This window comes from Melopsittacus undulatus, chromosome 4, assembly GCF_012275295.1.
Source record: "Melopsittacus undulatus isolate bMelUnd1 chromosome 4, bMelUnd1.mat.Z, whole genome shotgun sequence".
In the NCBI taxonomy this organism is placed as follows: Eukaryota; Metazoa; Chordata; class Aves; order Psittaciformes; family Psittaculidae; genus Melopsittacus; species Melopsittacus undulatus.
This window is the reverse complement of record NC_047530.1, coordinates 96,803,263-96,826,270: the sequence shown is the minus strand read 5'-3', so window position 1 is coordinate 96,826,270 and position 23,008 is coordinate 96,803,263. Positions and strand designations below refer to the sequence as shown.

The window sequence follows — 23,008 nt, the reverse complement described above, 5'->3', positions numbered from 1 at the left end:
AACAGGCAGGCCCCCTCAGCACAATGCTACACCCAAACTCCACTGCTCTCTTTTAATGGGTGCCCCACTGGAGTAAGAAGGGGACATCAGGATAGAGCTGAACTGTTTTTATTGGAGGCGTCAAGAGCAGGAACAAAAACAAACCTACAGGCTCCCCTCCTCAAGTGCCATCCTCCCCCCTGCCCTCCACCGGGGTGGTCAGCATCACGTGTGCGTGCTACAAGACAACGGCAAGGCTTACACTTTGCTTCAGCCAAAAGCCAGACAAAGCCCCCAGCATCCTGGGCAGTGCTGCAGCCACCTCCTTGGTGACTGCGAGCTCACCTTGGCCCTGGCAGAGGCAGGACAGGACATTCACCTTCCCCTCCGAGGAGGGGTGAGCTTTGTGTGAGAGGATGTTTTGGTGAAGGGAAGGATAGGAGCACAGCTCCATTGAAGTGCCAGGCAACAGGACCGAGGCTGCAGCTCCCAGCAGGACATCTTGGAGGACCGTGGGGGAGAGAAGCCGTGTAGCCTGAGCAGAGCTGCAGCAGCCAAAGCCAAATGACGACATCACTGCCCCTTCTTCGACACAAACCAAACTGAATGGGAGAGGCATCAGAAGACAAACCAGGAGGGGAGGTGAAGCAGGTCTGGAACGGCATTCGGCTCCGGCTCACTTCCCAACCCGTCGTTCCTCCTGGCGCTTGGTGAGGATGTATTTGAAGAACTCATACACAGACCAGGCAATTGCTGTTGAGGGCATCTGATAAATGACTCTCGCCTGGACCCCTCTGAAGTAGGCAGTCACACCGCCCACTTGGTACACCGTCCTGAAGGCATTGGCCATGCCTGTAATGTGTCCGCTGATGTTGGAGCTCAAGGCCAGGGACTCCTGGGTGTTGAGCAGTGTTTTGCAAACGTCCAAAGGTGTAGTGGCAGCAGCAGCAACAGCCCCCGCGCAGGCTCCAGAGACCACATGGGAGCCTGGGTTGTACTGTCTGTGGGGGTTGAGCTGCTCTTGTAAGAACTCGTAGGTCATGAAGTGAATGGCTTGGAAGGGGATGTTCATGGTGAGCTGGGTGGTGTAGCTGCGATAGAAAGCTCCAGCCCCTTCGTTGCGCCACACAGCTCGCACACAGTCCATCACACGCTGGTAAGGCGAGTTGTACATCTGCATCCTCTGCTTGACCACTTGGGACAGACGGCGGCAGCCAGCAGCCAGGACCCAGGCACAGAGGAAAAGTGGAGAGAGAAGGGTAAGGACAAAGCCAGGCTCCTTCTAAGTGCACGGAGTTTGGTCACTGTCTTACGAGACAATGACAGACAACTCAGACCAGCAGTGCCCTGTGTGTCCCCAGGCAGGACTGCAGCCATTTAACATGCTGAGGCATCACTATCGCACAGACACCACCACCACAGCTGCTGCAGCCCCAGGAATTGTTCTGATGCCAGGCACTTATACTCCATATTCACCCTCACTCCCAAGTGACCAATGTCTCTCCACCCCACAGAACTACCCCACAGTCAGAATCCCATCAGCATCTGTTACCTTCCAGACACCTCTTGATCAGGATGAGCCTGTCCCTCCCCAGCCATTACCCTGTTCAGTCCCCACAATAACCACAGAACATTGCAGAGCCCACCAGCCAGGAATCATCAGTGGCCACTGCTGAAACACAGCCGCTCTGGGGCAAGAACCAGAAGCCAAACCCCCACAACGCATCCAAGAGCAGGGCAAGGGAGCCCAGAGTGCAGCCTGCCCCAGTCCTGTCTCAATGTGGCCCCAAGGAGCTAAAAATGATGCAACTAAATACTACAGCCATGGAAAGATGATGAGCTCAAGGAAAGGAATGACAATGGTCTGGGCACACAGCTGCTGGCTCCTCAGGGTCCTATGACTGAGCACTGGGCAGGCAGGAGTCCTGCTGGGCTCAGATCAACTGCAGGCTGCACTGGCACAAACCCTCTGGTTTTAAGAGGAAAAAATACCATTATGCCTGGCCTTTCCTCATTATTTCTCCTTTTCCCACCATGCTCAAGCTCTAATTACAAACTGCCTTTCCATACATACCAGGCTCAACAAAATCAATGTCTTCCAGACATCCCATAGCATGAGATCGCCCTTATTCTGGCTCTCTAGTATGTCTTTTGTATCCCATTCTTTTCATTTTCTTCTTGAACACAGGCCCAGAATGTACCTCATCTTCCTGAGACCTTCACCACACTAATGCCCAATTTCCACACACTTGGGATAACTACAGCAGTACAGCTCACATCTCTCTTGCCTTCTCTCCTGCTTCTTGTAATTGCCCCCAGCAAAATTCCCGTGTGGAAGCCTGATTCCCTCCCAGCTCCTCCTAAGCTGGGGTTTGGTGTGCTCCCCAGAATTCATCTCTTCTACCTATCCCCTGTGTAACAGCCACTGGGCTCCTACCCAGAGCCACAGCCACTGGCCCCCAAAAGATCCTTGCAGTCAGGTGAGCAATGAAGTGCACACCCTCTGTACTGCAGACGTGACCTGAGCAGCACGGGCATACCCCAATCCTCCCCTCCCGGCAGGCCAGGACCATCGTTACCTTCGGCAGGGTTCATGGCTGCATCGTGGAGCAACGTTGCTACACACCCGGCTGCACCTGCAAAACAAGAACTGCCACATGTGAAGGGGGGAGGTGAGGGACCCCGGGGCTCCACCACGCCAAGGCACGGGAGGAGGCCCCTGGGAAGAGGGTGAGATCCAGAGATGGCCTTCATCCCCCTGGTGGGCCAGTCCTCAGCAGTTCCCACCCAGAGAGCTTGAGGAAACAGCAAGACAGGCTGCCAAGTCCCATGGGTTGACTGGTACTTGCTTGGGCCCAGCCCTGGGGACAGGCCAAGGCCACCAGTTGGCAGCACTCTGAGGATGGCCAATGCTCCCATGGAGGAGAAACACTGCAGAACAGAGCTGAGGATGAGACGTGCCCTGCTCTCCCCTCGGCCCCACGCTTTCCCCACCGTGATGGCTCCTTGAGACAAGCAACGGGCACCATGGCAAGATGGGCTCCAAAACCACATGGCCCTGCTGGGGCAAGCTCCAGCACCACCAACTGCGGCCAGGCCCAGCTCATCTGCAGGCAGCTCCAGTCCACCAGCACCTTTCCAAGCCGGGGCCACCAACCTCCTCCAAGCCAGATACCCGGGAGCGGCTGCGGCAGGTGCAGGATCGGTGCTTCCCCCTGCCCAGCACCACAGCTGCAGAGAGCACAGCTTTAGCATACGCGAGGCACCCAGCCCCATGGCAGCAGGACCGGTCCAGCCCTCCCTACCGCCACGGCTCGGCTTGTCCCCCCCTGCTCCCCGCCCGGTATGGCGAGGGATGGCCGCCGGCAGCCCCCGTGGCCCCGGGAGCAGTACCGTTGGCCACATGGCTATTGCCCCCCGCGTGGATAACGTCGCTCAGCGTCTTTTTTAACTTTTCGTAGCAGGCGAAGTAGAGGGCGTGTGCCGGGCCGGCGCCGGTGGCCGTGATGTTCAAGCCCCGCATGGGCCGCCAGACTCCCTCGGTGCGGGCGATGCGCCACAGGGCCTCCAGCACGTTCCGGTACCGGGCGGCGGGCTCCGGCCGCAGGCTCTGCATCCGCGTCTGCAACACAAGGCCCGGGCGGGCGGTCCGTCACCACAGGGGGACCGATCCGGGCACCCCCCCCGGTTTGCCACCGCCACCGTCCCCTCCCCGGCCCCGCCGCCCCCCGTGCCCCGCCACCGGTGCCGGCACCTTGACACAGTCCACGGGGTACATCACGCAGTGCTCCATGACGCCCGCCACGGCGCCCGCCAGCATGTGCGTGGAGACGGCTGCGCCCTGCGGCAGCGCCTCGTAGTCGGGCGCGGGCGGGGAGCGCGGTTCGTTGCCCCGCGCCGCCTCCGCGCCCCCCGGACCGGGGCCGGCCCCGGGCCCCGGCCCCGCCTCCGCCCCCGCTCCGCTCCGCCGCGCGCGGCCCGCGCCGCCGCCGCCGCCCATCAGCAGCAGCAGGACGCGGCCCGACTCCGCACCGCCCCGCGCGCCGGGGCCCGCGCCCGCCCCCGCGCCCGCCCCCAGCTCCATGGCGCCGCCGCCACCGCCGCCGCCCCGGCCCGCGCCGCGCCGCCCCGCCCCCCTGCTCCCGCTCCGCCCCGCCCCGCAGCGCTCATTGGCCGGAGCAGCCCGGTGCCCGCCCGAGCCGCACGCCCACTGGCTCAGCCCGACACCTCCCGCCCCCCGCGGGCCTCGCTCATTGGCAGCCGCCGCCGCGGATGCGAAGCCGCTACTGGCCGGCCGCTCCCTCCGGCGCGCTCCGGCGAGCTGCCCGTTGGCAGCCAGAAGTCCCCGCCCCGCTGGCCCGAGCAGCCCATTGGGTGTCTTAACTTTGCGGCCCTCCCCTCCGCGCAGGCAATTGGGCAGTGAGCCTGCGACCTTTGGCACTCCCTCTGTTCCTCTCCGAGGGGCCAGGGAGCCGCCATTGGATGCCTCTTCCGCCACTCCGGCTCTCGGCGCGTGTTGTTTATTTGGGCTCCTCGGATTGGCTGGGAGCTGGTGACAGGAGGGCTGCGATAGGGTGCGAGGGAGGAGGGCTCTGCGTGACGCCGTCCGGCGAAGGTCGGATGCTGGAGCAAGGGCGAAGCCAAGCGCAGCCCTTGGCCGCCTGGGGGCGCCGTCGCTCCCGGTCTCGATTGGTCAGCGGGCGATGGGGGCGTGGCTCTGCCGGGGGCCGGCGGTGCCGATTGGTCTCCACGACCGCGGTGGGCGGGGTGCAGCCCGGCGGAGGCCCTGCGGCGGGGGTGCTTATTGGCCGCGCTGGCGGCGCCTGGTGACGTGTCGAACGGTGCCGGTGGCGGGTGCGGGCAGCGGGGCGATGTGCGGGCGGGCGGCGGCGGGTGCACATGGCCAGGTGAGTTGGGCCGGGACTGGCCGCGGAGCCGGGGCTGTCCCGGGCACGCTGCTGAGCTGTGCTCTCTGCCCGCAGGATCGGCGTGTCCTGCCCGTCGTGGCGTTCGGCGGGACCATGCCCGTGCCCGGCACCACGGCAGCGCCCGGTGGCGCTGGGGCTGGCTGTCACCGTGGTGGTGGTGCTGCTGCTGCTGCTGGCCACCACCACCCCTGGCCGCCAGGCCGGTCCGGGCCGCGCCGCTCGGCGCGATGAGAGGTGAGCGGGGACGGCGCTGCCGGTGGCGCGGGGCGCACGGTTGCCTGCGGTGCTCAGACAGCCTGTGTCGTGTCCACCCCTCCCCGGTTCCCAGGTACCTGGCACGGGCGGAGGAGCTGACGGCCACCGACACCGAGGACTTGGCCCTTAATTACGGGGTGGTTGTGGACTGCGGGAGCAGCGGGTCCCGGGTCTTTGTGTACTTCTGGCCCCCGCACAACGGGAACCCGCACGACCTGCTGGACATCAGGCAGATGAGGGACCGCAACAGCCGCCCCGTCGTCAAGAAGATTAAACCAGGTCAGTGCTGGTGCTCCTGGTCCCCTTGTGTGGGATAGGCACCAGCTGCTGCCTGGCTCATGGCCCCTTCTTCCTGGGCAGGTATCTCTGTGGCGGCAGCAGCGGCCCCTGAGCAAGCTACGCCCTACCTGCGGCCTCTGCTTCAGTTCGCAGCAGCCCACGTCCCGGCTCGGAAGCACAAGGAGACTCCGCTTTACATCCTGTGCACAGCAGGCATGAGGCTGCTGCCCGAGGGGTGAGAACTTGTCCCTTGTTGAGGGAGCCAGGCACCCACTGGGATGCCTCAGCCATAAGAAAAGGGAAGACTGCTACCCTGTTCTGAGCCTACTGGGAGAACTGGGATTCCTGGGCAGGGATGCAAGAAAGGAAAGAGTGGGCTCGAGCACACTGAGAGAAGACACGTTTTACTGAAGCCTCGAAGGAATTGATCTAGCTTCTCATTTGCAAAGTGCACTGGGGGCAGCAGCAGGGCTCAAGGGGCTGAATGTGGGGTGTGTTGTAGCAGGATTCCCACCATCTACTGCACTCCTGCAAAGGAGCATCCCTGGTGAATGTCCCTCTCCTGTGCCCTTGCAGGCAGCAAGCTGCAATCCTGGAGGACTTGGTGAGAAATGTGCCCCAAGAATTTGATTTCCTCTTCTCCAAATCACATGCAGAAGTGATCTCAGGGAAACAGGAAGGTAGGAGCTGCCGCAAAGCACTGCTTGGTTCCCTTTAGTATATTGCTATAATGACCCTTTCTGTGTCATGCAGGTGTGTATGCTTGGATTGGCATCAACTTTGTCCTGGGACGGTTTGATCATGATGATGGTGAGTCTGGCTGCTTGTAGAGCAGCTGGGAGGCTCTGAGCAGAGTCCTTCTGGGGCAAGCTCCAGCAGCAAGCTCTGGAGCAGGCAGCATTTGCCCCTCTGGCCAGGCAGTGCCTGACATGCCAGCCATGTGTGTGAAACCCTCCTGGATCTGGGATCCACACGGGCACCTGCCCCAGTCACAGGAACAGTTTCCTCTAAGGGGGGCACCTGCAGCATTTTGGGTGAAGAACCAGGGAGAGAAGGTTTGTAGTGTTCCTGTAGTGGCTTCCAGTGGTGGATGCTCTGGGAACCTACAAAGCCAGGGGATGGCCAGTCCTGAGTGCCAGGACCTGCTGCCCTGCAGGTGATCCTTGGGGGCTGCTTGCAAGGGCGGAGGAGCCCCGTGAGGCTGCAGTGGGGATTATCAGTGGAAGGGAGGAGATGCTGCCCCAGGCCCTTGCTGACACACTGCTGTGGCTTGCAGAAGAGGATGCGGTGGTCACCGTAGCGCTGGGGGACAAGGGAGAGTCCCTGGTTCGGAAACGAACAGTTGGGATCCTAGACATGGGGGGTGCCTCCCTGCAGATTGCCTACGAAGTGCCTGACTCCAGAGCCTTCTCCTCCCCGCAGCAGGTGTGTACGTGTCCTTGTGAGCAGCCCTTACCTTCCCTGGGCCGCTGCTGACCATACACCTCTGTGTGTCCCCAGGAGGAGGCTGCTAAGAGCTTGCTGGCAGAATTCAACCTGGGCTGTGACGTGCAGCACACTGGCCATGTGTATCGTGTCTACGTCAACACCTTCCTCGGCTTTGGGGGCAATTTTGCCCGACAGCGCTATGAGGATCTTGTGCTGAACCAGACCCATGTACACAACCGGTACTGCTGCCTCACCTGGCAGTGTCCCTGCTGGGGCACTGTGAAATGGGGTGCTGCTTCCTTCATGACGCCCTCCCTGTCGCATTGCGTCAGGAGCTGCCCATGGCAGTACCAGCTCCCGTAGCCACATGGGCAGCAGCTGTGAGGTTGGCACAGGCTGCATGGGCTGGGCAGGTGTTATCAGTGCTGCGGCTCCCTGCCTTCCTCCTCCGCCTTTCGCAGCAGGCTGTGGGGAGGCTCCTCTGGTGGCTTTCAGCTTTTCCTGCTCTGACTTTCCCTCCTTCTCCAGCACCGATTCACTCAGCACATCTTTCCATTGCATCCTCACCTCGAGCTCTCTCTCCTGTCTCTCTTCCCTCCGTGAAGCTGTCGCCAGAGGCGGCAAGGCTTAGTGCCCAGGTACTCCTGTGCCAGGAGCAAACGCTGCCTCCAGATCCTCGGGGGGTATGCAGGGGTCTGGATCCCTGTGAGCTGGGAGGGATGGGCTGTGCCTTGTTGCACCCTGCAGGTGCTCAGGGCTTATGGCTGCAGGGCAGTGTGACAGATCAGGCAAGTTTGGCCTTATCAGGAGGTGGCAAAGTGGTTGCCAGCATTGTGGGGTACAAGGGGACATGGCATTGTCTGGTGTGGGGGGCATCTGGATATAGGACAGCACTAGACTAGGCTTTTGGGGGATGGTATAAGACCCCCTGTGAAATTACCTTTCCTTCCTGGCTTGTTTTCCAGCCTGCACGGCCAGCAGATGGGGCTGAGCTCAGAGATGCCCTTCCTGGACCCCTGCCTACCAATGGGGCTGGAGGATACGGTGGTGAGGGGTGGACAAACCCTATTTGTGCGGGGACGAGGGGACTGGCCAGCCTGTGTGAAGCTGCTGCAGCCCCTCCTGGATGGGCCCAACAGCAGCCAGGCCTCCCTGGTGGGGGCCTACAAAGCACCCATTGACTTTGGCAACAGCGAGTTTTATGGCTTTTCTGAGTTCTTCTACTGCACTGAGGATGTGCTGCGCCTGGGGGGCCACTACAGTGCCCCCACCTTCACCTCTGCTGCCCAGGTGGGTGCTGCACCAGCCCTGGGCTGGGCAGGAGTGGGGTCTGTTTTCTGCTCTGAGCCCCAACTTCTTCCCCCAGGAATACTGCAGCCAGCAGTGGGAGGTGCTGACCCGACGCTTCCGTGGTGGCCTCTACTCGGCTCACGCTGACCAGCACCGGCTGAAGTAAGTGACTTTGAAGGCGTGCCATGGCTGGGCCTCCTGTGAGGCTTTTGGTGGGGTAAGGGACCAGGTAGGGGTGGTAGTGTCTGGCTGATGACTCTGCTGTGCCTGCAGGTATCAGTGCTTCAAATCAGCCTGGATGTACCAAGTCCTTCATCAGGGCTTCAGCTTCCCCCTGGATTACCCGAGCCTGCACACGGCCCAGCTGGTGTATGACCGGGAGGTGCAGTGGACACTGGGAGCTATCCTCTACAAGACACGGTTTCTGCCGCTCAGGTACCATTGGCTCGCTGATGGCATTGCTCAGGGAAGGGTGGTTGCGGAGGAGCAGGAGTTCCCACACCAGGCGAGGGCTCTGCCACCCCTGGCAAGGGGGAGCGGTGGCACAGACCCTGGTAGTACCCCATAATGTCCCAGGCCAGTCCTCACATTTTGCTCCACAGGGATCTCCGTCAGGAGAGCATCCGGCAAGCACACGTCTCCTGGCTGCGCCTCTCCTTTGTCTACAACCACTATCTGTTCTTTGCCTGCATCCTGGTTGTGGCGCTGGCCATAGTCCTCTACCTCCTGCGGCTGCGCCGCATCCACCACCGGCAGCTGCGCTTGGCTCAGCTCAACCTGCTCTGGCTGGACAAGGTGGTGGTGCCACTGGGCCAGGGGAATGGGCCATGACACTGCCAGTACCTGCTGTTCATTTGCACCAGCAGAACCAGGACTGGTTCACAGCCTGGACTCCGAGGGCTTGGACTCCTTAAAGATCATCTCAACTCTGCACTCTGTCATCTCCATATCAGAACCAGATCCTGTGCGCTCCTGAGGCAGCTATGGACAGTGGAGCCTGGCTCTCTGCTTTGCCCCAGAAGTAATCTTTGCATTCCTCAGCCTCTGGCCTTTGCCTTGCTACGTGGTGTAGAGCAAAGTCCTCTGCTGCCAGCATGTTCAAGGCTGCAGCCCTGGCAAGTCCCTCAGATAAACAGGACACTATCACTGAGGCTGTGGCCTGAGGCACTGGGCCACCCCATGACTCAACCACGGGGTTGCAGAGCAATGTGGTGTGGTGCTGTAGCTCATTGGGGGGGGGGGGGGGGTCTTCTGCAGTGCCTGACAAGTCCATGGGCTGGAGAACAGCAGTGGCCAGCAAAGTTACTGCAGAATGCAGGTGAGCCAAGAGTTCCACTGGGCTGTTCTGCTCTGCTCAGCCCGCCCCCTCAGAGCATTCCTTAACAGCTGTCATGCTCTTTGCCATGGCTCCCTCTCCTAGGACAATCACCCATGGTCCCAGGCTGAGCCCTGAGGGCTCAGGGACTGGTCCCTAAAGCACCATGAGTGGTTGCTTTTCCTTCTGTATATTCCCTCCTGGGCACATCTGCCCCGTGGCGTCCCCCACGTTAATCAGGCATAAACCAGGACCCGTGGTTTTTCCACATGCGTGCAGGCTGGCCCTGCCCCTTGGGGAACCACCTCACTCCAGCCCAGCTGTGCACAAGCCTTCATCTCCTGGGGCTGGAGCCCAGCAATGAACCAATGAAGTTTGTCACTTTTTACTTGAACTCAGCTGCTCCCACTCCTGTAGCAATAAATGAACCCCTTGAGCCATTGAGATGGGTCTTGTTTTTTAGCAGCAACAGCTCCTACCTGATGCCATGATGGGGCCAACACGTCTGCATAGCACTGTTTCATGGTGCTGTAGAGAGATGATACAGCTGCTTTCTTGCCTGTTTTCTCTGTAATTGCAGCAGTGCAGCTAGCTTAATTCCAAAAGCTTCCAAGCAAAGGAAGCTCTGATTCAACCTTTACTGTTGTGATCCTTGGAGCCAGTATCCTCTGCTGCCTTCCCCTAACCAGAAAAGCCTGGATACTCAAAGCCTCTGGAAGAGGCTTTTTACCTTATTCCTTATCCCAGCTGGGAAACAGACCACTAAGCTCTGCAGCTGATGCACAGCTGTGGGGATGGCCCAAGCACAGCCACATACCACAAGTGAGGCTGGGCAGGTACTCCGTTCTAGCACATGCTGTTGCCTGTGTGTAACCCTGGTCCCACAGGACCACTGCACAGGTGTCATGGAGAAAACTTTCCACACACTGGTGTGCTGCCAACCTCCAGCCCAATAGCCAATGATCCTTGTTCTCATGGCGCAAGAGCATGGTTAGGAAGTCTGAATAAAGCCAGAACTGTTCCTCAGTCTCAACACAGCAAGTGACTGCCTCCAGCATCACTTACTAGGAAAAAGATTTATTTCCACAACACAAATTTAACAAATACAGATAAATAAATAAATAAATACAGATAAATTATCTCATAAATAAAGGGTAACCTAAACCACACTGCCCTACTTGGTTCTTCTCAGAGCCTGGACACAGGTTGGGATGGTGATGATAACTAGACTCTACTACAGCTTCCTCACTGCTGCGATAGGAAGAGACACAGCACCCCTTTGATGTAGCAGGCTGCCAAGCAAGGGAACCCGCTGCCTTGCACCCAGCACCTCCCTCATCACACCCAAGGGCGTTGACATGCTCTTCCAGGATCAGCCTTCCCTTCTCCCACCCAGAACTGAAGCAAAGACCACCCCCGCCACAGGGGACTGACCAGAAAACAAAGAATGCAATGGGCTCTTCCCCACACATGCAGAGGGGCAGCTGGTGCCTGAAATGATGAGGGATATGGCAACTAGTTGGGCAGTTTGGACTACGAGCAGGAGTTTCCCTTGGGGGGCTAGGGCTGAGCGCATGGGAGGGAGCAGGGTGAGTACCGCAGGGACAGGATCTGCTGGCACTATACACAGATCCTTCTCAGGACAGTGCTCAGTGTCAGTGACTGCAGCACTTGGCCAGCTGAGGGGATCTCTCCCTGGCAGCGTGGCTGCTCCCAGGGCTGGGCTGACTAGACCCTCATCCCGGAGTGCTGCCTTCTGTGCTCAGGGACTGGTCCAGGTTGCAGTGCTTAGGGTGCGCTGGGGCACTGGGTCCAGCCTCTGTCCCAGGATCTCTGGGGGGATGCGTGGTACAGGAGGCTGAAACAGCAGCAAGAGCTGGGGGAGGGAGAAAAGAGAAGTTAGTGTCAGACTGCATCCACGAGGGAGCTCCCACAAATCTAGAGCACACACATGCTCGGGGGGAAGTGCTAGGTTTGCTCAGCAACCCCACATGGACACCAACTGACCACTGCCACAACGCACACAAGCCAGAATATCTCCCACCCATCACGGGCCAGGCCGAACTCCCTCCCCAGCCAGACATTAGCAGGCAAGTGGGGACACCTCTGCCACCCCGGCCCTCTGTGCACTCACGGTGATGATTTGGGTAGGGGGTCTCTGTTCAGGCACAGGCTCCTGGGGACTGCTCACTCCCAGAGGAAGCGGACGTACCAGATGGTCTCGTTCTTCAGCTGCGGCCCGAACAGGGGGTTGGCCTGGGCCAGGATCGCGATGAGCCAGCTGCAAAGGGACCCAACCTGCCGTCAGCCCCGGGAGCACATCCCAGGATCCCGGCAGGGTGCTGCCTCAAGGGGACGGCAGAGAGGCTGCTGCCCCGAGAGGGAAGTAGGCCGCAGGCCAGGGGCTGTCCCACTCATCCACGAGCAGGAGGCTGAGCAGCAACCACTAGGCCCGGAGAAACAAGGGGGTATCGGCGCCCTGTCCGCAGTACTTACAAAAGGTAGCAGCACACGGCGGTGGTGACCAGCATCGTGATGATCACCCTACGGAGACACCGGCGTTAGGAGCAGGAGGCCCGGTCCTGCAACCCCCACCCTCGGTACCCCTCCTCACTCACCCGCGGTTCGGCCCCTTGGGCACGAACCAGGGGGCAGCGATGCCCACGAGGCCCCAGAAGGCGGAGAAGAGAACAAGCGGCAGCGCAAAGCTGTGCGCCGTCATGGCCGCTCCGCGCCGACCGCCCGACCGCCGCCGCACCGGATGCCGCTCTGCCCACAGCCGCACGCAGCGGCCAATCCGCGGCCGGAGCGCGGCGCTCTGGAGCCACCGCCGCCTCCCATTGGCGGATACGCACAGCAGGGCGCAAGCCGGACCAAAGCCAGGGGGCGCTAAAGCCCGGCCCTCCCCGGCGCGGCGGCTCTGCTCGGCTCGGCGCCCCCTTCCCGTCCGCTGCCGCCGGAGCCTCCCACATTCCACCAGCTCTCCGGTGTCCCGGAGCCCTCCGCATCCCGCCTCGCCTCACCTCGCCTCGGAAAGGAGGCACCCAGCCAGACACGAGCCGCTCCGTATAAACGCCTTTATGTTACAAAGCTCGCACTCGCACCCGACACCTCCTCCCTGCGCGCATCCCCGTGTGCCCGGGGTGCAGGGTCTCTGTCGTCTCTGGGCACAGCTGCCCCGGGGGGCTCTTCCCCCGGGCCGGTTACTTGGGGACCCTCCGGAGCTCGCTCATGAACCAGAGCGCCATGCTCAGCAGTGCCAGGGAGCCGGACTGGTGTGTGGCCGCCAGAGGTGTGGGGACATACAGGAGCAGGGTGCTGATGCCCAGGCCCACCTGCCAAGAAGGGAGAAGGGGTAAGAGCATCTGTGAATGCACCATTGACACACTGGCACGAAGCACGATGTAGAAAGGCTAATGGCTGCAGCCAGATTTCCCACCCTCCAATTCAGATGGTGCATGCAGTGAGGCCCCAGGTCCACTCTTTGCTCCCGCTCCTGGGGCCAGCACATACCCAAGCTGGGAATAACTATTTTGTGAGTACCTGCAAGCAAGCCACAGCCAATAAGGAAGTCACTGCCATCCTGGCCCTGCGAGGGAGTGGGATCTTCCGTGAGAAGAGGTACAGTGCTGTGACAGCTGTGACAGAAGCGATTCCCTACAGATGGGGAGAGAAACCACCTTTCAGGCAGAGTTCAAAGGAAATGGATGCAGTGGCCTCTGGCTGCACCTTCCATGCAGTAGAAGAAATTCTGTGAGCAGTATTTAACTGTAGAAACACATCAGCATCCATGACCAAATCCTGGACTCCCATGCCCACCACGTTAATGACCTTGATAACTAAAGTTAGAGAGTTAAATTTTCCTCCAAATTAATGCTTTACTTTCCAACAGCTTTTCCTCATGTCTTCCTCAGGGATTATTTCTGCCCTCTCCCCATCTGTCACCTTGACAGCTAATGGTGAAAGCTTACCAGTGCTCTCTTGCTGTTTACGTCACCTCAGGTGATTCCTCTTCTATGTCACTTAATCTTTTCAACCTTAGTGATGGCCTAGCCCACAGCAGTGCTGCCAGTAGTGTGTAGTATCTGGATTGTTCTAACTAGCTGAGATACTTTCACAGGGTGCTAATGGTATAAAGCATGTCCAGAAGTGCTGGAGGAAGCATTCAGCACCAGGATTTCCAAGATTTATTTCACACAACTTTCCCAGACATCTCAGTAGCGAGGGCTACTGTGGTCAGTAGCTGGTGTCATGGAAAATGAGACACAAAGACTATAAACTGTGCAGGAAGAAGATGTCCTCAAGGAAGGAGACCATGCTGAAAATAAATAAGAGTGCTAAACTTCCTCCGTCTGCAGAAGTAAATTGATAACACGCTCTCAGGACCTTTGGGTGCCCTGGATATCACTCAAGCTGACAGAACCACGGCCCAAAGAGGACAACTTGGCTGCAGGAGGCAACTGAGAAGCAGCACAGACATCGCAGGAAGACGGCACTTACCAAGATCCTGTGATCAAACTGTACAGTTGTAGGATTCTCAAAGATATTCTTCAGTATGGGGGAGAAGGCAAGGAGATCATCTGGGATCCAGCGCTCCCCCATTTTGGGGAATGAATTGTACACGAGGCCAGCATCCAGCCCTGCCACAAAGGCACCTGCAATTCCAGAGCATGAAATGAGACTTCCAGAGTAGGTGAACGTGCACTCCAGGTTGTGCAGCTCTGATTCAAGAGCTCTGCTTGAACCTGATTTTCTTTTAGAAACATATACAGAGATCACACAGCACCAGGCAGGCTGGAAGGTACTTCTCCACTGCCTCGGTGGACCAGCAAGGAAGGATCTCGACTGTAGGTTCCCTGACAGCAATGAAGTTTTCCCAGAGAACATGACGGGGTTGCTCACAGTCCCAGATAAACCAGAGACAGACAAAAAATACAAAAGAGGGCATAAAGGAATGAGCCACAGATGAGACAATGAAAGTCCTACCTGAAAGAGCTGTAAGGAAAATGAGAGCTGTAGTGCCATGAGCATATTGTCTCAAGCGAATGAGCTGGTGGGTTTCAGGTAACTGTAAAATAAGTAATTAAATAAATAAAATAATCAATACAAAGCATTTCCAGCACTGTTTGCTGTAAGTAAGAAAAGTCTTAATGCATATACAGGCCAAGGGGTTAGCCTGGTTTTACTGGAGGGATGTAGAGACCACCACACAGCACAGCCACACTGCAGGGGTTCCTCAAAACCACAGCTAATTGAGTCCAACCCTGTGCAGAAACTGAATTGGCCACTGGACTGTTACTGGCACAAGCGCCCAGCCAGGCACAGCCCTGCCTGAGCCTGCAGAAACTCCAAGACTAGCCACTTTTGAGCGGAAGAGCATGAGACACAGGAAGTGCCCCATAACCAAGAAGTTTACAGAAAGGGGATTTTGTCACGCAGTACTAGATCAGAGTCAGGAACAGAGACTGAAAAGGAAGCACCACCACCTCTCACACCCTTCCCTCACCCTTCACGTTACCCCCAACTCTCTGAATTGACACTATCCTGCCATACCATTCCGTACCTTGTGTCGTGGGAGCAGCAAGGACAGACCTGTCCACAGGCTAGCAGAGTACAGAATCAGTGCAGAGCCAAGGTGTGCTGCCAGACGGTACTGACTGACACGAGGAATATCGTATGAGTCTGGCTTCTCTTCCAGCCCACTCTTCACCATGTACCACCCCAGCAGCCCCTGAAAACACAGGGGAGGGGTTACAGACAGACAGGGCAGCAGCAACCACTAAGAACAGCTGAACATTAGGGGTAAAGCAACTTGTTTCCTCCGCCTTCAACCAGCTCGCAACACTGACACCCCCAAGCTTTCACAAATCCTTCTGTCTCAACTGTGCTCAATCAGAAGGTATTCACAAGAGATGCTGCTGCTAATCCCTGCTGCTATGGAGCTTGCTCACCTGGAAGCAGACCAGCCCACAGAGTGCAAGAACACAGCCCTTCATGGGGCGGCTGAGCCAACCCTTTCGCCAGAAGTAGGTGGCAGGCAGGATGTAGGCCAAGCCCACAATGCGGCCCCACATGCGGTGCGAATACTCCATGTACCAGATGAACTTGAACTCTGTCAGTGTCATGTCATGATTCAGACTGTTAAAGACAGTAAAACAAAGAATTGTTTCATGCTATGTAGCAGTCCTGTGCTGTACTTTGCACAACATGGTGTCACCTTCCTCAGAGAAAGTGACAGTGGAGGAGCCACCATCAGACAGGCTTTGTGCAGCACCTTCCTAGTGATGTTAGAAAGCATTTCTCCTCCCACAAGAGACCCTCGAGTGGCTCAGTCACGGGGGGAATGCTCCCAGCCCACCCTCCTTCTGCTTTTTGCACACTCACATTTTAAACTCTGGGAACTGCTGGTACTTCTGGAACTCGGCTTCCCACTCCTGCTGTGTTCTTGGGGGTTTCATCTCCTTCACCAGATGCCAGTCAACCATAGAGAGGCCAGATTCTGTCAGCCTGGGAGAGATGCAAGCAGGCACAATTCACTCCCTTTCAGTATGCAAATGTACTGAAGTGAAAACTTGTTATGCGCACCAGACAACCTTTAAATTCACAGTTAGGATGGAGATCAGGGAGTCTGTGAGTGACCAGACAGACCTAAAATTACCAAAACTGTGTAAGAGGATGTTATCCCTAGCTGGCATCAGCCCATTATGGGCAGTCTTTCTAGTACATAAGGATGCAGACCTTATATTGGAGCAAGTCCAGAGGAAGCTCACAAAGATGCTCTGTGGTCTGGAGCACCTCTCCTGTAAAGAAAGGCTGGGTGTTGGGGTTGTTCAGCCTGAGGTACAGGCTTCAGTGAGACCTCAGAGCAGCTTCCAGTGCCTAATGGGGGCCTACAAGAAATCTGGAGAGGGATTTTTAACAACAGCATGTAGTGACATGAAAATATGGAATGGCTTCAAAGTGGAAGAGGGCAGATTTCGATTAAACATTAGGAAGAAATTCTTCCCTGTGTGGGTGCTGACGCGCTGGCACAGGGTGCCCAGAGAAGCTGTGGCTGCCCCATTTATGTCAGTGTTAAAGACCAGGTTGGACAGGGCTTTGAGCAGCCTGGTCTGGTGGAAGGTGTCCCTGCCCGTGACAGGAGTTTGGAACTGGATGATCCTCAAGGTCCCTTCCAACCCAAACCATTCTGCGATACAATATGACCCTTATCCCCTAGTGTCCATTTGCAACCAGGGAGGAAACACCCGACAGGGGCTACCACAGGTGTGCTTTAGGGGTGGGGATCCCATGCGCGGAAGGCAGCTGCAGGCAGCTGCGGCCGCCTAAGCGGTCCCCGGTGCTGGTGACCGCCACCTCTACACGCCCTCAGCTCCACTCCCCTTCAACGGCCTCAGCGCGTGACCCGGAGCGGGGGGCGCCGCGCTCACCTGGTGACGCCGCCCAGCACCACGGCCCCAGCTACGGCGCCGCTGCAGGCCAGGAGCCACCGGCCCACGGCGGGCGGGGCTGCCGGCAGCGGTGCCTGCTGCAGGAGCCGCCGCAGGGGGAAGCGGCCGGGGGCCGGGGTCGGGCCCAGCGCGTGCCCGGCGCCGCCGCCCCGCGCCAGCAGCGCGAACCGGACGGCGCCTCCGCCGCGCGCCGCACACAGCATCTCCAGCGCGCACGCCGGAAGTGTCGCGCGCACGCCGGAAGCCGGGGCGAGAGCCGCTTCCGGACACACCCGGGCGTCACCATGACGATCCCCGGCACGTGACCGAGAGCCAAGCAGCGACCCCCGCGCGCCGCCAGGGCAGGTGAGCGCGCGTGCGAGGCGGGGGCGGGGCCCGAGCGGGGGCGGGGCCGAGGCTTCGGGGTGGGGAGGAGGGGGCGGGGCCTGAGCCGCAGCGCGCGAGCTTGGCGCGCCGGCTCCAACCACCCCCCCGCCCAACGCCTCCGCCCGCCCTCGCGCCCGCGGGCGGCACGGGCCGGGGACGGCAGGGGGCGGAGGCCGGAAGTGGGAGCGAGGAGGCGGGGCCTGAAGCGGAAGTGGGCCGGTGGCTGTGGGGAGCGGTGAGGCCGCCATGGGCCGGGCTGACGGCGCCGATCTCGCCCAGGTATGGACGATGGCTTCCTCATGGAGGTGTGCGTGGACTCGGTGGAGTCCGCCGTCAACGCGGAGCGCGGAGGTAAGGCCCGGAGGACCCGGGAGAGAGGGCGGCGGTAGCGCGGCGGGCCCTGTTCTGACGTGCTTCTCCTCAGGTGCCGGCAGGATCGAGCTGTGCGCGGGTCTCGTGGAAGGAGGAACCACCCCGAGCATGGGTGAGCCTCGCCCCCGCCCTGCGGCCCCGGCCCTTGGGGGTCCCTGTGCCCAGCGCGGCCTCCGGAGCTCCCCTTTTCTCTCTCCCGCTTCCTTTTTCTCGCCTTTTCCTCCACTCATCTCCCTTCTCGCCGTTTTGCTTTTCCCGGTGCTCCCCTTCCCCCCGTCCCGGTGAGTGGAGCTGCCGTGGCTGGGTGCTGAGCCGCCTCTTGCCCGCCCGCAGGGCTGCTGCAGGTGGTGAAGCAGTGCGTGCGGGTCCCCGTGTTCGTCATGATCCGACCTCGCGGCGGCGATTTCCTCTACTCGGACCGGGAGGTGGAAGTGATGAAAGCCGATATTCGCCTTGCCAAGCTGCACGGGGCTGACGGGCTCGTGTTTGGAGCCCTCACCGAGGACGGGCGCATCGATACGGAGCTCTGCACAGCGTTGCTGGGTAAGAGGGTGTCCAGTCACGAGTGTTGTGCTGAGCTCCATGTGGTATCTGCGCTGGGGCTGGGGGTGGAAGTTCAGTGCTGCTCTGTCTGGTGATGTAGAAAGGGCTGTGCAGGGTGCTTTGATCTGCTCGTCTTGTCTGTGGTCTTGCTGTTTCTGTCTGCCTTCTCCAGTCCCATGCATGATCATACCTGTGAAATGTTAAATAGCTTTTTTTTTCTTTGTAAGAAGCTTTGCAGACCAAGGGCCACTTCCCCAGGCAGCTCATATAGAAAGAGTGAGGCTTAGGTGAGCTGCTGTGCTGCTTCTCCACATCAGGCAGTTAAACTGTTGGATTCTCTCCCTTCTTCGTTTTCTTTGCCCTTTTTTCTATTTTCTTCCTCATCCCTGCTACAGGTGTCTAGAATATGGCTTTCCTGGACTTTGCCCTTGTGGGTAACTGGCAACTCATGTTCATTCTTCCTTCTGACATACCCTCTGAGAAAATGCATGACATAAGCGGGAGTGTGTAAAAGGCTATTGGAGCTGCAGTGGAAAATGTTAGTCCAGACTCCTGACGTGTAGAGAGAAAGTTTGCTTCCACATCTTTTCTGTGAGCTACAGCCAAAGCTAAAGAGGGATGAGCCTTTCCCTGGTGATGTGGTGCTGAGGTTCTTGTGTGAAGGGGAATGTGCTGTAGGGAGTGTAGCAAAAGTGGAGAGTTTCTCCATGATTTGGCTCTGCTAGAGCGATGAGATGCTTTGCTGGAAGCTGACAGTTAGGCTTTTTTTCATATAAATAAGTAAGCTTTGCACAGTAAATAGAGCCCTGCAGGTGAGGTTTGCTGTGGTCTGAGAGCAGAAGTTGCAAGTGGTGAAAGAAATAATAAAAATCAGGTGTACTGCTCTGAAAGACTGCTGATACCATCCCTTCCACAGGTAGATGATAAAAATTCCCTGCTTCTTCCTGGAGAGAAAGACATCTTTGGTAGGGATGAGGGTTCTGCATGATCCAGATGAGATTGGAGATTTTGGTGTTGCTCATAAAAACAAAGGTTTGTTGCTTTCTTAAAGGGCAGAATAACTCCTCTCCACCAAAAAGCAGCCATGTTGTTCCCAGCAAGTACTGGGATTCTTCTGAGCTCCCCAGCAATGGCATGAGAAGCATCTGCTCTGTTCCACCTCATGTGCTTTTCTGCTTCTAGCACTAGGGACATTCTGTACCACCCTGACTAACCGTATGTCTTCTTATTGCAGCGGTGTGCCGTCCCCTGCCAGTCACATTTCACCGAGGTGAGTGGGACCAGCCTCTGCCCCATTGCCAAGGAAAAGTGGGGCTGGGAGGGAGCTGGAGCCAAGCTTAAATGCCTTTTGGCAGGGGGAAAGCTCTGCAAGAACAGCCTGTGGCTGTGCTGATCCTCCAGGAGATAAAAGGTCCAGGGTTTTCAGGCTTAGGGGGCTGTGTTGCTGTCCTGTGTGGAAAGCAGGTGCTTAAGGAGCTGAGCATGGGGGCCCTGCCATTGCTGCAAAGGGGACATTATCGTTAGGAGCTGTGGCTTCCAGCGGGGCAGTCACTGTAAGAAGGACCCTTCCTATTGTTGTCTCCTGAGTTGGCTAAGAGCATGAAGAGCTAAGTGATTTCTGAGCTGTTGTGTTCATACTTCAGCCTTCGACATGGTTCATGACCCCCTGGTGGCACTGGAGACCCTCATTTCTCTGGGTTTTGAGCGGGTGCTGACAAGTGGCTGTGACAGCTCAGCATTGGAAGGATTGTCATTAATCAAGAGGCTTGCAGAACAGGTAGGTGTGCTCCCCTGGGTTACTGTGCCTGCTTCCTGGGCATTTCTTGGAGCCAGCACCTTTACGGTAACTCTTATTTTTGCAAGGGAACTTCTGTCAAGGAGCACTTGGCCTAAATTAGTTTTCTCAAGTCCATGTGGGCTGGACCCCAAAGTCTTCACAGCAAAGGCTGGTTGGGTTATTCTTGATCACAGACTGGGAGGAGGGTGGCAGGAGTTGGCTTCAGCAGCTGGTGGGATTAGCCCGTGCAAACAGCAAAGTGAGGTCCCTCCTGGGGGTCTCACAGTTTCTGTTAGGAAAATGGTATGGATGTACCTGAGAAATAGCCAGGTGAGATACAGAGGTAGGAGGAAATGCTGACAAGTTGTCTTAGCTGAACTGCCTATTATTCTTCACTATTCCTTGTAAAAAATAGTAAGAAATAGATGGGTGAGAATACATTAATTGTAAGCTGTGGTAGCATCCATGAGCTTATGGAAGATGCTGCATGTAAGGTTTCTTTGCTGCACCACAGATGCACATACGGATGTGGTGCTGAGTAGTATCACTAACATGTTACTCTTTTTCCAGGCGAAGGGAAGAATTGTTGTGGTGCCAGGTAATGCTTCTTCTTTACTGTCCTCTGTAACAGGTCCTGTAGACCTTAAGCCCCTGCTTCCTAGTCTTTGCCCTGGGGTGTGCTGTGTGGGTGAAGACCACACAGCCAGCTGGGGATGGCAGAGCCCTGCAGCTGTTGCTCCAGAGGATTTGAGAACAGATCTAGATCTGTGGGAGAACATGAACCAAGGCTTCTCCCATCACTTTTCACTGCCTGGGTCTCCACTGTCTCAAAGGCTGTCTTTTCCCTTCAGCGTAGGTGGTTTTTGTCCTTTGAGGGGGTAGGTCCCAGGGTGGTGTTAGGTCTGGGGCAGTGCCATCTGTACTGTGTGTGACATCGCGATTCTTCCCACCAGGGGGTGGCATCACAGAGCGCAACCTGCAGAGGATTCTGGAAGGCTCCACTGCTTCTGAGTTTCACTGCTCAGCTCGCTCAGCCCGTGACTCGGGGATGAAGTTCAGGTAACTGATTATTTAGTTCTATTTGTTAGCAAAACCTGTACAGGGGAAAAGCTGGATTAATGGGAACGTGAGTTTGTAGAACAGGCATAAATTTCAGCCAGCTTCCTGGGAGCTAATTGCGCTCTTGTGGTTGGGATCATGAGGCATGGCTCGGTATTCTGCAGTTGTGAATCCAGTGATGCTCCTTATCCGGACATGAGCTCTGTGCAGACCTAGTCACTTAGGGCATTTCTTCTGCTACTGCTACCCTAGGACTCGAGAGTGTGCTTGTATGGCACTTAGGAAGGCAGGTTCTGCTGTAGTTGCCTTAAACCTTTAACACAAGCATGTAGGATTTGGGAGGGCAGTGGAGAATGGCTTACATTTGTCCACAGGTCTGCACTGGGCTTCTGTTAATGCTGTTGTTTCTTGCTTTTGGATTAGTCTTCTTTCTGTTACTGTCTCATCTTTGGTTTAGGTGGTACCAGCAGCTTCTCTAGTCATTGCTGAGACTAGGGGAGACTGTGGGGTTTTCTTAGTGTCTTACTTGTCTGTACAAGCTACAGATGGTAACCAGTGGTTTTCCTCACAGGAATCCGAATGTTGCCATGGGAGCATCCTTCTCTGCCCCTGAGTACTCCATAAAGGTGGCTGATGTTGCCAAAGTGAGGACCCTGAACGCAATTGCCAAGAACATTCTGTAGTGGAAGGCACCGTGCTGGGACAAGAGCGCTGGGACTCCAGGGTCTTCCCTGCCACATGGACAGATGGGTACTGCTTCTGTCCTCAAGCTGCAGAGGATGTGAACTAGGTGATGGAGCCTGACATCTCTTCCCTTGGCTTCTCCTGAATGACTAGTCCCTGGCCTGGAAACTTATGTTGGCCATTTTAAATAAAAGGACTCATTCCCAGATGTTGCAGCAACAAGGTGTTGGGCTTTATCTGGGAGGACGGAAGCTGAACAAGTAGGGGGACTGAATTGTGTAGCACTGCATGTGATTGTCAAATAAACACTGCAGCTGCCCCCCTCTCTCTGTGCTTTTTGATTTATTTGTGTTTTACAAGTGTGACTGTGATCTGTGTTACATAGCCTGAATTAATCAGGCCTCTGCTGCACCAGAGGAGAATACAATCACACCCAGAATGCCAGGGAGGAGAACAGCTACAACTGGAAAAAAAAGCCTGCTCTGGTCAGCCAGTAAGATTGCTGGGGGTTAGCAGCACAGCAGCTGCTAGAGAGAAGCACATTGATATGTAAAGGTGATGAACATGTTAAATTCTAATGGGAAGGAGCTTCTATGTATCTGACTGATACAGTGAAGGGCTTCAGTTGTGAGTGCTTGAGGTGGGGTGGGCATATGATGGAATACCTTGGGAAGACAAGGTGCTTTTAGTAAGGGAGTTTCTAGGTCCTTTTCTCAACATGAAGCAGTAACTGCTTGCTCTCCATGTTGTGCTCAGGGGAATGTGGCTGTTGGGTTATTGCTGCCTACATGGAAACCTTTGTTACCCTTCAAAATACCCACTGAAAGATCTGAGCAGCATCAGAGGTATCCATTAAAAGTTGAGATCCAGAGGGAAAGCACTCTTATTGCTGCCTGCTTTTCTACAAATGATACAAAAGCTGAAGAGAATCCCCCTGACAGCAGAGATAGCAGAACTTGGGACGCAAAAACCAGTTTCAGCTGTCTGCCCGTCTTGGCAATAGCATACAGCCTGTGAGGATGTACAGGAAAATGTAGTATTTGACAAGGCGGCAGCACCTTTTGTCACTTTAAACAGAATCTGGTCATGGAATACTTATAACCAAGGCATAGCTACAGCTCAGGTGGCCTTCACCCTTTCACATGGATACATCAGAGGTATTGGTTTCGCTCCAAGACGCATCTCAGGAATGTCTAGTAGTTCTCAACAAAGGAGCTGGGAAGGGAATGTGCATCAGCTGAGTGTTGCTGTCAGAGCCTGCTTCTGCACTGATAGATGTGCA

At 57.0% G+C, this 23,008-nt stretch overlaps 5 protein-coding genes across 6 annotated transcripts; 2 read left to right on the top strand and 3 right to left on the bottom strand.

Moving 5' to 3' along the window:
- Positions 1 to 92: 92 nt before the first annotated feature.
- Positions 93 to 4,072, bottom strand: SLC25A28 (solute carrier family 25 member 28). 2 transcript variants are annotated; one of them, XM_034061338.1, is made up of 4 exons: positions 3,734 to 4,072; positions 3,373 to 3,601; positions 2,559 to 2,615; positions 93 to 1,173 (listed from the first exon to the last, which is right to left on the bottom strand). In XM_034061338.1, exons 1-4 carry the CDS (start codon positions 4,061 to 4,063, stop codon positions 656 to 658), a joined length of 1,134 nt encoding a protein of 377 aa, XP_033917229.1. In that variant the 5' UTR covers positions 4,064 to 4,072; the 3' UTR covers positions 93 to 655. The 2 variants fall into 2 exon arrangements, with proteins under 2 accessions (XP_033917229.1, XP_005144128.2); XM_005144071.4 differs by lacking the exons at positions 3,373 to 3,601; positions 3,734 to 4,072 and having other exon boundaries at positions 2,559 to 3,323.
- A 704-nt stretch (positions 4,073 to 4,776) lies between these two features.
- ENTPD7 (ectonucleoside triphosphate diphosphohydrolase 7) lies at positions 4,777 to 9,918 on the top strand. The gene is made up of 12 exons (XM_034061336.1): positions 4,777 to 4,886; positions 4,962 to 5,141; positions 5,236 to 5,441; positions 5,523 to 5,676; positions 6,018 to 6,121; positions 6,195 to 6,251; positions 6,718 to 6,866; positions 6,942 to 7,108; positions 7,835 to 8,159; positions 8,236 to 8,321; positions 8,433 to 8,594; positions 8,762 to 9,918. Exons 1-12 carry the CDS (start codon positions 4,879 to 4,881, stop codon positions 8,988 to 8,990), a joined length of 1,827 nt encoding a protein of 608 aa, XP_033917227.1. The 5' UTR covers positions 4,777 to 4,878; the 3' UTR covers positions 8,991 to 9,918.
- A 580-nt stretch (positions 9,919 to 10,498) lies between these two features.
- LOC101869034 (V-type proton ATPase subunit e 2) lies at positions 10,499 to 12,338 on the bottom strand. Its single transcript, XM_005144070.4, has 4 exons — positions 12,093 to 12,338; positions 11,971 to 12,018; positions 11,609 to 11,755; positions 10,499 to 11,350 (listed from the first exon to the last, which is right to left on the bottom strand). The coding sequence occupies exons 1-3, from the start codon at positions 12,194 to 12,196 to the stop codon at positions 11,662 to 11,664; spliced, it is 246 nt and encodes an 81-aa protein (XP_005144127.1). The 5' UTR covers positions 12,197 to 12,338; the 3' UTR covers positions 10,499 to 11,350; positions 11,609 to 11,661.
- A 194-nt stretch (positions 12,339 to 12,532) lies between these two features.
- Positions 12,533 to 17,539, bottom strand: COX15 (cytochrome c oxidase assembly homolog COX15). The gene is made up of 8 exons (XM_034061345.1): positions 16,905 to 17,539; positions 15,859 to 15,981; positions 15,426 to 15,612; positions 15,038 to 15,205; positions 14,461 to 14,542; positions 13,975 to 14,129; positions 13,018 to 13,131; positions 12,533 to 12,809 (listed from the first exon to the last, which is right to left on the bottom strand). Exons 1-8 carry the CDS (start codon positions 17,537 to 17,539, stop codon positions 12,678 to 12,680), a joined length of 1,596 nt encoding a protein of 531 aa, XP_033917236.1. The 3' UTR covers positions 12,533 to 12,677.
- Positions 17,206 to 22,053, top strand: CUTC (cutC copper transporter). The gene is made up of 9 exons (XM_034062535.1): positions 17,206 to 17,270; positions 17,571 to 17,642; positions 17,716 to 17,775; positions 17,997 to 18,206; positions 19,441 to 19,476; positions 19,850 to 19,983; positions 20,554 to 20,581; positions 20,937 to 21,042; positions 21,614 to 22,053. Exons 2-9 carry the CDS (start codon positions 17,573 to 17,575, stop codon positions 21,723 to 21,725), a joined length of 756 nt encoding a protein of 251 aa, XP_033918426.1. The 5' UTR covers positions 17,206 to 17,270; positions 17,571 to 17,572; the 3' UTR covers positions 21,726 to 22,053.
- Positions 22,054 to 23,008: the final 955 nt, after the last annotated feature.